The 10,587-nt window shown below is 48.7% G+C and overlaps 1 protein-coding gene across 3 annotated transcripts in view; it reads left to right on the top strand.

Moving 5' to 3' along the window:
- The first annotated feature begins 1,480 nt into the window (after positions 1-1,480).
- SLC22A23 (solute carrier family 22 member 23) overlaps positions 1,481-10,587 on the top strand; it is a 119,640-nt gene continuing 110,533 nt past the window's right edge. For all 3 annotated transcript variants that reach the window (XM_056854313.1, XM_056854314.1, XM_056854312.1), the window contains exon 1: positions 1,481-2,044. In XM_056854313.1, the coding sequence (XP_056710291.1) occupies positions 1,481-2,044 (564 nt within the window). The remainder of the gene's footprint in view (positions 2,045-10,587) is intronic.

The following is a 10,587-nucleotide window of genomic DNA, read 5'->3' as shown; positions in this document are numbered from 1 at the left end:
ATCTACACAAAGGTGCACAGGAATACAATTATACTTTTCGATTATGTATACAACTGCCTCAGTTAGCACCATTTTGGAAGAGGCTTTGTTAGGAAATGGAGAAAGTGATGGCTGCCACCGGCCCTTTTGAAAATAACCTTAAATAAAATAATCTGCAAGGAAGGAGCATGGAAATGATTACAGTTTTTCCTCCCCTTTCGTAAGAGGTTTAAGGCTGTACTCTTATGCACCGTTTTCAGAGAGGAAGCCCTACTGAACATACCGGGGCTTACTTTTTTTTGCAACCACTCTTCGCATAGGGCTGAACCTGTGTAATGCAGAGGCGACCTTGGATCCGAAAGGTGAAACCGTACAGCTCGTGGGCGTTTTGTCGCGGCCGCTTGTGGCAGGTATACTTCCCGCAGCCTCCGCCGGACTCAGAGGAGCTTACTTTCGAGTCAAACATACACCGGCTGGATCCGCAAGGCCGTTGACGCACGGGAGGTTTTGCCCCGGACTCGCCCCTCCCGAGACGCCCATTGCTCCCATCCCAGTTCCCAGAACCCAACCGCAAGCCCCCGTGCAGAGTTTTTCAGGATGGGGATGGGGGGTAGAAATGCGCATCCCGAGAGCGTCAAATCCAAGGCCAACCCTCCCGTGCGTAAACGGCCCGAGTCTTGCTCGTGGCGACCCGCAATCTTTTTATGGGGGGGGGGGTGGAGAGGGGGGCGAGCCATTGCTATGCAAACCCAACGCTCGATGCAAGCGCGTGGCGACGCATTCCGACGGCCTCCCTCCTCCCCCTCCCCCGCCCCGTCCGGGCCCCGGGCCAGAGCTTCCCGGGAGCCGGCAGCCTCTGGCGGTGGGACCCCTTCCGCCGGCTCCCCCGAGGGAGGGGCGTCGTCGTCCCTCCGCGTCCCTGCAGGGGGCGCCTGGGGGGAGAAGAGGCGGAGCAGGTGCTGCGGCCGCCGCGGCTACCTTTACCTCTGGGCGGCGGAGGCGGGCGCTGGGCCGGGGGGCCGGGCTTGCAGGTTGCGAGCCGGGCGGCGGGGGCCGGAGAGGGAGGCGAGGCGCCGCGCAGCCTCTTCCCTCCTTCCTTCCCTCCTTCCCTGCTTCCTTCCCCAGGCGCTGTGCAGCCGCGAGCCACAAGGGGACCGGCACAGGCGGAGAGGGGAAAGCGCCGCCGCCACTGCGCCCTGGATCCGGGGCGCTCCGCTTTCCGGGAAGAGGCGAGGGACCTCGAGGGGCCGCGCCGGGGAAGCCCCTCGGGGCGCAGGTGACCGCAGAGGGGCGGCTGGGCTCGGCGCAGGGGAAGATCGCCCTCGCCCCCCGCGGAGGGGAAGGAGGGTTGGGGGAGATGGGCGCGCCTTGACGCGCGAGGGCGAGGGAGAGCGCGCGCCCCCGGTCCGCGCGCCCCCCGATGTGCGCTTGGGCGGGGGATCCCGCAGGGCGCCTCGCCTGCCCAGCCCCCTGCATGTGAGTCTCCCCGCCGGCCGGCCGGATGGCGCTGGACCGGCGCCCGGAGGAGGGGGGCGAAGGCCGGCCGCTGCCCGAGGAGAACGGCTCCTTGCCGCCCGGGGAGGCGGGCCCTGCCGCGGCGCCGACGGCCGCCCCCCCCGCGGCGGAGATCCAGAGCCTGCCCCCTCCTCCTCCGCCGCCGCCGCCGCCGCCCCCCGGCTCCTGCAGCCCCCTGCTCTTGGACTACGACGGCTCCGTGCTGCCCCTGCTGGGCGGGCTGGGCGGCGGCCACCAGAAGACCCTGGTGCTGCTCACCTGGATCCCGGCGCTCTTCATCGGCTTCAGCCAGTTCTCCGACAGCTTCCTCTTGGACCAGCCCGGCTACTGGTGCAAGGGCGCCGGCGGGCGAAGCAACTGGACGGGCCCCCCGCCTCCTCTGCCCCCCGGGGGGCTCGCCGCCGGCCTCGGCCACAACCGCACCTACAGCCGGGGGATGCTGGCCGCCCCGGAGCTGCCCACGCCCGAGGCCAGGAATGCCAGCCAGTGCCAGTGCAGCGAGCGGCACTATGCCATCACGGCCGGCCTGGAACAGAATGTCGTGAGCAAGGTAAGGATGCCAACCGGTTTGGGGATGCTCCGAGGAGGCCATTGGGGTCTCTGCCCTGGCAGCGGCCCTCTCTGTCCACCCGAGGTCCGTGAAGGTGGCGGTGCCGGGGATTGGAATTGGGACCTTACGCCTGCCGCCCAGGTGCGGTACCACTGAGGTCAGTGGGGGGGGGATGCGAGAGAGTTTATTGACCCGCTTCCGGTGTGGGACTGCAAAGGTCATCTCGTTTTGGGTTTTCCCTGGTGCTCCGGGGTTTACTTTCGGCCAGAGCTCAGTTCCCTGAGCCCTTTGTCAGTGCCAGGTGTGAGGACTGATTGAAATAACAGGACTGTCTCAAAGGCCCTTCCTGTCCTGACTTTGAGTAATTAAATTGTGGAATATGCTGCCAGTAGATGTAGTGAAGGCCATGGGCATAAAAAGGTCACGGTCCCCTGTGCAAGCACCGGGTCATTCCTGACCCGTGGGGTGACATCACATCTTGACATTTCCTAGGCAGACTTTATTTTTACAGGGTGGTTTGCCAGTGCCATCCCCAGTCATCTTCCCTTTACCCCCAGCAAGCTGGGTACTCATTTTACCAACCTCGGAAGGATGGAAGACTGAGACAACCTTGAGCCGGCTACCTGAAACCAACTTCTGTCGGGATTGAACTCAGGTCGTGAGCAGAGCTTGGACTGCAGTACTGCAGCTTACCACTCTGCTGCCACCACAGGGCTCTTCATGGGCTTAGATGGCTTTAAAGAGTGACTGGATGTGGAGGAGAGGTCCGTCAATGTCTACTAGGGTGACTAAATGGGAACCTCCACATTCAGAGGCAATAAACCTCTGAATACCTGTACTACGAGGCAACATTGGGGGGGGGAGGCCCTGGCGTCTTTGCCCAGTTTGTTGGCCCTCCAGATCAACCGGTTGGCCATTGTGTGAGACATGATGGTGGACTAAATGGGGCACAGGTCTGACCCACCTCTTATGGTGGAGAAGCCACATGGAGGGATCAATGTTTGGGTGCTGAACAGGACCAGGCACATCTAATGGCCAACACAGTATGTAGACCAGCAATCATAGGGATGTGGGCATACTTTTCATATACTAGTGTAGTATATGGGATAGAGGACTTTTTTAAAAAGCTTATTATGTATACTGTCTACCATGAGCATTTTGGCAGTAACCATGGGGGGGCAGTAACCATGCAGTCCAAGCTCTGCTCACGACCTGAGTTCGATCCCAACGGAAGTTGGTTTCAGGTAGCCGGCTCAAGGTTGACTCAGCCTTCCATCCTTCCGGGGTCGGTAAAATGAGGACCCAGCTTGCTGGGGATAAAGGGAAGATGTCTGGGGAAGGCACTAGCAAACCACCCTGTAAACATAGTCTGCCTAGTAAACATCGGGATGTGACGTCACCCCATAGGTCAGGAATGACCTGGTGCTTGCACAGGGGACCTTTACCTTTATGGGGGGGCCTTATGTCTAAATAGGCCCTGGAATGTGGGGATATGTTTCATAAGTTTGCATCTTCTTGTCGCTTTGTTAGCTACCTTGAATCCACGGCAACAAGGTAGGATATAATAAACATTTTAAATAACTAAATAATAGAGGAAAGTACTTCCAAACTGGGTGCCTTTTTCTTCGCTTAAATACTGTATGTGTAAATGCTGAAAATTATGTCGTAGACTTTGCTATTAAACAGTAGCATAATAGCTAATTCTGGAAGGTTTATTCTGAAGGGTGGGTCTTATAATGTACTACAGATGTAAATGTGTGCACAGACTGAAATGTATTTCCTAAAATGTATTTTTTCCTAAAAAAGAGGACTGTGATGTCACATGAGGATATCTGAAGGTAACCTTAGGTCTACTTTCTAGAGAGGAAGTGGGCCTTCTCTCTTGCCCCTTGGAATCCCTTGGCGTGTTTCCATTCCGTTAGAGTGCAACGTCTGTTTTTTGTGGCCCTTTTTCAGTTCCTGATGATCCAGTTTTGGATCTTAATACAAGGGAGATGCTGATCTGTGTCTCCTCTGTCACAAATCAGCACTACCTGACCCATGCCTGATGGATGTTTGTGGTAAAAAGATGTTTCTACCCTCCCTCTCTGCCAATACTACAGGCTTCAGAAACCTTATCTACTTCCTTGGTGTATTTTCCAGTGTTCTTGTAGGTATTGATTCCATTGTATGTGTTTGTCAAATAACAGATGGAGCCTATTTGTTTGACTGTTCAATAATGGGTTATGTATTCAGGATCGAGTTTCCTCCTATTATGTGGTTAAGTATTTGTCAATGAGAGGCAACTTGGCACATGATTAATTTAATATGTGAATGAATCAACATATATGTAAGTTTAAGATAGCTGTAGTGACCACCAAGGAGCCCCGTGGCGCAGAGTGGTAAGCTGCAGTACTTCAGTCCAAGCTCTACTCACAACCTGAGTTTGATCCCGAATTAAGTTGGTTTCAGGTAGCCGGCTTGAGGTTGACTCAGTCTTCCATCCTTCCGAGGTCGGTAAAATGAGTACCCAGCTTGCTGGGGGTAAAGGGAAGATGACTGAGGAAGGCACTGGCAAACCACCCTGTAAACAAAGTCTGCCTCATAAATGCCGGGATGTGACATCACCCCATGGGTCAGGAATGACCCGGTCCTTCACAGGGGACCTTTACCTAATGACCACCTCTGATGGAAACAGCTCAAACTTGTTAGCAGATCCTGAATTGATCTATTAGGGATGCTCAGGTAGTTTTGTATCCTGAGTCTTGAGAAGAATCTTTACTTGTATTCCCATCTGAGCTCTTGAGATGGGCAGATCATCTTCTAGCATGGTCTGTTTTTCTTGTCCTGTGAAGTGGTGTGATACTGAAATACAAAGTTTAGGGGCCCAGTATATAAGTATTTTCTTACTTACAAATAGGGCCTCCAAGGCGGCTAACAACTGAAGCATTGTAAGAATACATCATAAAACCAAAATGGAAGTGCATTATTTATTCAAATATTTATACCCCACCTTTCCTCTTGGCTCAAGAGACAACAATTAAAGCATATGGCAGGAAAGGGAGTTCATTGAGGGAACATCAGATGAACCGAAAAAAGCGCCTTCACCTGCTAATAGAAAGCAGGGATAGACAGTATTACAAGTGGGGACCATCATAAACTTTCCTGTGCACTTGCAACTCACCAAGGAATACATGTGAAGAAGCTCTTCAGAAGCCTGTTTAACAAAATAGGCCCCATAATTCTGTCTAAGCCAAGTAATTTACAGTGAAATCCTAAGTACAGTTAAAATTTTCTTAACCTATTGATTTAAGTGGAGTTAGAGGAGTGTATCTGTTTAGGATTGCACTGTTAATGAGATCTCGGGTTCAGTGAGTTTTGCAGCATCTCGAACAGAGGTGTCATCTGTGAAATATCTGGATCCTCCTAACTTAGTGGTAATCTAAACTGCAGCATGTTTCACAAGTGACTATGGGCAGCACGCTCTAGTACCGAAAAGTGTATTACTATCCTGATAATTGAACATGGATTTTGGAGTTGGGCCTTTGCTGTTCAAACAGTAGAATGGAAGCTGCTTGTAGACTTGCATTTTGTTGGTGTATTGTCTGATTTAACACAATGATGTGCTCTCCCAGTATCTTTTAATGGCTGATTTGCTTTATTTATATTGAATGTATTACTATGTTTTAGCTATTTATGATGGCCAATGGCCACATACAATACATTTTTTTACTACCGGTAAGTCTGCAATCTGTTGGTTCAAGTATTATGTGGAGTGAAGGGGTTGTGGGTTGCAATCTCCAGCATTCAGAAAGGCAATAATTCTTAAAGACATTTTAAAGAGGTTTGAGAGACTTGTTGCTTCCCATGACTCTAGGTTTACCTTTCCTTTGTCCTACTCTCTCCTCCTGGTCAAACAGGTTTTGCAAGTTCGTGGAAGGATTTAGCAACCTTTTAAGCAGAGGGGAAAGTGGGATGAATGTACACACCCTGACCTCAAAGGCAGCATTCTCTGAATTGCTACTGGTCCCACATACAGGGCCAGCTTGACAGGCTGGGGTCTTCAACACCTGGATGAGAAAGTGGTGCTTGGAGGAAGGGTTTAGATTTGTCAGACACTGGGGGAACTTACTGGAACAAGATGAACCAGAACAAGATGAACCTGTACAAAAGAGATGAGCTTCACCTGAACCAAAAGGGAATCAGGCTGCTGGCATGTAATATCAAAAAGGTGGCAGAGCAGCTTTTAAACTAATCCCAGGGGGAAAGCCAACAGGCGGTGGGGAGCCTCTGTTTTGGGACAAGTCAGTCCAAAGGGATGATAGTGTAAACACTCAGGATAATATTGATTGGAGCACAATAGAACTTGGGAGTGAGGGTAGGATGGCGAAGGAGGGCCATGTGAGAAGACAAAGGGGCCAAGAGAAGTGAAGGTTGTTGGTGAGGGAAACATGTTATAGGTGTCTATATGCCAATGCTAGGAGTTTCCGAGCCAATCTGGGAGAACTAGAATGCTTGGTGCTAAGTGCCAATTTAGATATAGTGAATATCTCAGAACCATGGAGGAATGGGGAAAATCAATAGGATATAGTCATCCTTCTATAAGCAGGACAGGGAGGGATGGGCTGGGGGAGGTGTTATGTTGTACATCAAAGAGGGCATAGAATAAAATAAGTTAGAAAACATTAGGGGAGTAAACGCCCCAACAGAAGCAATATGTGTGGAAATACCAGGCCCTAAGGGTTACTTAAAAGTGGCAACATACTATCTCTCACCTGATCAAACCCTTGAGACTGATTTTAAGATAGAGCAGGAAATAAAGGAGGTGACTAAAGGAGATAATGTGATACTGGGAGACTTCAACTGTTTACCTCACATTGACTAGGTAAACATGTGCTAGAGTCATGCTGTAGAAATGAGATTCCTAGACATCATAAATGACAGCGCACTGGAGCAGTTGGTCATGGAGCCAACCAGAGAGCTAGTGATCTTGGACTTGGTTCTGGGTGGGGCTGAAGACCTGGAGTAAGATATGGAGGTTGTTGCACCAATTGGGAACAGTGACTACAGTGCTATTAAGTTCAGCATTCATGTCAGTGGAAACTTGTTACCCTTAAAGTCCAAAACTGTAACATTTGATTTCCGAAGAAACTTTACAAAAATTGAGGGGAATGGTTAAAAGGAAGCTGAAAGGGAAACACAAGAGAGTAGAAACCCTACATATATGTTGTAGTAATTTATACTTATGGTAAAGGTTATAATGTATAGAAATATATTCTTGTAGTAGTTATACATAATGCGCTGTTAAGGAAAAAAGTTGAATACTTAAGAAAGTGTGAGACTAGATCTGGGAGTATAATGAAATAAGTAATGCTATAGTTTATAAGACAGCATAAAGGGACTGGAAAATCGTATATAATGACATCTCTTGTGTTGGATATTATTATTTCAGTAGATATAGAAGATAGGTAATAGATGGCTCCTTTGGAAGATTTGATATACTGTATGTATGTTGTGCAAGTATGTTGTGTCTAATTTTGTAATTTTCTTTTTTTTTAATAAAAAAATTTTTTTTTAAAGAGAGAGTCAAATCCCTAGAGGACGCTTGGAAACTATTTAAAACACACTAATTGAAGCCCAGATAGAATATAGTCCCCTGGTTAAGAAAGGCACTGCCAAGTCTAGAAGAATACCTGTGGAGGAGGCTAATCTGGTGAATTAGATTTGTTTTCCCACTCCTACACACGAAGCCAGCTGGGTGGCCTTGGGCAAGTCATTCTCTCTCAGCCTCACCTACATCACATGGTGTCTGTTTTGGGGAGGGGAAGGGAAGGCGATAGTAAGCCGGTTTGATTCTGCCTTAAGTGGTAGAGAAAGTCGGCATATAAAAACCAACTCTTCTTCTTCTTCATATTGGTTTTTAATTTCCCTGATAGGTCTAGAACTTAATCTCTCATCACCTCAATTTGACTCCATTCTTCAGACTCCCTTCCTGAGAATAGTGGCTGTGGCATGGGTATAAGCCCCTCACATTCCACAGTGAACACAGATGCAAAAAAATTCATTGAGCTTCTCTGCCATCTCCCCATTTTCCTTTAGCAATCCTTTTATTCCATTCATCCAAAGGCCCACTTTCTTCTCTGGGTAGTTTTGATGGCGTACACCTGAGAGTTTGCAGGGAACTCAAATGTGATATTGTTGATCTACTAACCTTTGCATGTAACTTATCACTAAATCGAGCAACTCTACCAGAAGAGAGAGACAAATGTCACACTGATTTTTAAAATGGGGTCCAGAGGGAGACAATGAAATTGCAGGCCAACTAGCTTAATATCTGTCCCAGGGAAATTAGTCAGAACCACAATCAAAGCTAGAATTATTAGTCACCTAGTGGAACAAAGCCTGCTGAGGGAAAATCAGCATGGCTTCTACAAAGGGAAGTCCTGCCTCACCAACTTTTTGGGGTTCATTGAGAAAGTGAACAAGTATGTAGATAATGGTGACAGTAGATTCAGGATGGATAAAAGGAAATACTCTTTACACAATAAGTGGTTAAAATGTGGAATTCACTGCCAGACGATGCAGTAATGGCCAAAGACATGGACAGCTTTAAAAGGGGATTAGACGAATTCATGGAGGTTAGGTCTATCAGTGGCTACTAGCCATGGTGACTAAAGGGAACCTCCACATTAAATGGCAGTAAACCTCTGAATCCCAGTGCCAGGAGGCAACATCAGGGAAAGGCCTCAGCCTCTATGCTCTGTTGTTGGACCTCCAGAGTAACTTGTTGGCCACTGTGTGAGACAGGATGCTGGACTAGAGGGACCACATTTCTGATCCGGCAGGGCTCTTCTTATGTTCTCCATCCTAAAACCAGGCAGGAACTTCATGAAGGCAAAAGGCTAGAAACACATAGATTATGCTGAGCAAAGGAAAGACGCAAAGTCTTAATCCTACCCATGTTGCCTCTTAAGCAAGGCCCACTGAATTCATAGGATTGCTGTCCCAATGCCCCCATGAATGATATTGTTTCTCAGATGAATAAGCTGTCTGTTACTACATAGTTTCCACTAATAGGCAATGCCATCCTACACAGGGTGGCACCCATTTAAATTGAATGGACTTGGAAGGTTATAGAAGGTTATAACTCTGTTTGCATGCACATAAAGTCATATTTTGCTGGTGACTTTGCAGTTTGATTTACTCTAATATTGAAGGGCCCTTTTGTCTTAGTGGCCTTTCCAACATTATGCTAGTAAACAACTCTAGTGTAAAATGAAACTGTTACATCATGATTGTAGTTCCCTTAATCCCAAACCCCAACGCTCGGCAAAGCTGTTTCCTCCTGGGAACTGTATGTTTGGATTAACTGTGCTGCTAACTAGGCAGGAAGAAACAGAGTGACTCCACGCTTGCTTTTTCTTGCCACCTATGCTGACTTTTGGTGATTTATTGAAAATAATTCCAGCTCTTCTTTAATGTGCATGAAGGATCCATATTGTTTTTTTAAGCCGCAAGATGGTGTACAAAGCAAGACATCTTGACAGATTCACAGCCATAAGGGCACCAAAACCTCATGATGGCCTCATGCTGACATAACATAGCCGATCTCCCTGAGGGCATCTCCGGTTTTTTCCCCTTCTCTCAGTAGCAACTCTCCTCTCTCTTACTTTGAAGAAGAAGAATAGTTGGTTTTTATATGCTGACTTTTGCTACCACTTAAGGCAGAATCAAACCAACTTACAATCACCTTCCCTTCCCCTCCCCACAACAGACACCCTGTGAGGTAGGTGGGGCTAAGAGAGCTCTAAAGAGCTGTGACTAGCCTGAGGTCACCCAACTGGCTTCATGTGTAGGAGTGGGGAAACCAACCCAGTTCACCAGATTAGCGTCCGCCACTCACGTGGAGGAATGGGGAATCAAACCCGGTTCTCCGGATTAGACTCCACTGCTCCAAACCACTGCTGTTAACCACTATACCACGCTGGCCATTTATGCAGGGCCGTTTCCCTTGCAGTCACCCCACCGACTGCTTCGGGGCTCCCTTTTGATTATGTATGCCTTAACCACCCGTCAGAGGTCACCTTGCTCTCCCCACGCAGTTTGCTCGTGTTTTCCATTTTCTGGCTAAAACCGTATGCTTACATATTAATAATACATGCAGGGGGGGGTCCTCTTTGTGGCTGGAGGCAGTGGAACTGTAAACCCCGGACCTACCTTAATTGCTCAGGTGGCTACTTAGGACCCAGTCAGCTGCAACTACATGATAGGAAGTCATATGACATTAGGGTTGTATGACAGGCCAGAGTTGTGACCTCACTGGTAGGAGAGGGGGAGCTCTGCAGTGCAAGCATTCACTTAAAAATGAATCTGCCTGTGCTAAAGAAGAATTCTCTCTAACACTGAGTGAACTTACTTCACCATCTGGCTGCTCCTGTTAGTGTACATGCAAAGAGAAGCGGTAGGCGTGGCACCCTCACTTCGTACACATGTGCACTAACAGGTCTTTCCAAAGAGCAGTATAGAACAGCAGCTCTTTAGGGGCTTGTGACCGGTAGGGCTTT

This window comes from Euleptes europaea, chromosome 8 (genome assembly GCF_029931775.1).
Source record: "Euleptes europaea isolate rEulEur1 chromosome 8, rEulEur1.hap1, whole genome shotgun sequence".
Classification (NCBI taxonomy): domain Eukaryota; kingdom Metazoa; phylum Chordata; class Lepidosauria; order Squamata; family Sphaerodactylidae; genus Euleptes; species Euleptes europaea.
The sequence above is the reverse complement of the archived record's forward strand: the minus strand, read 5'-3'. Positions and strand labels throughout refer to the sequence as shown.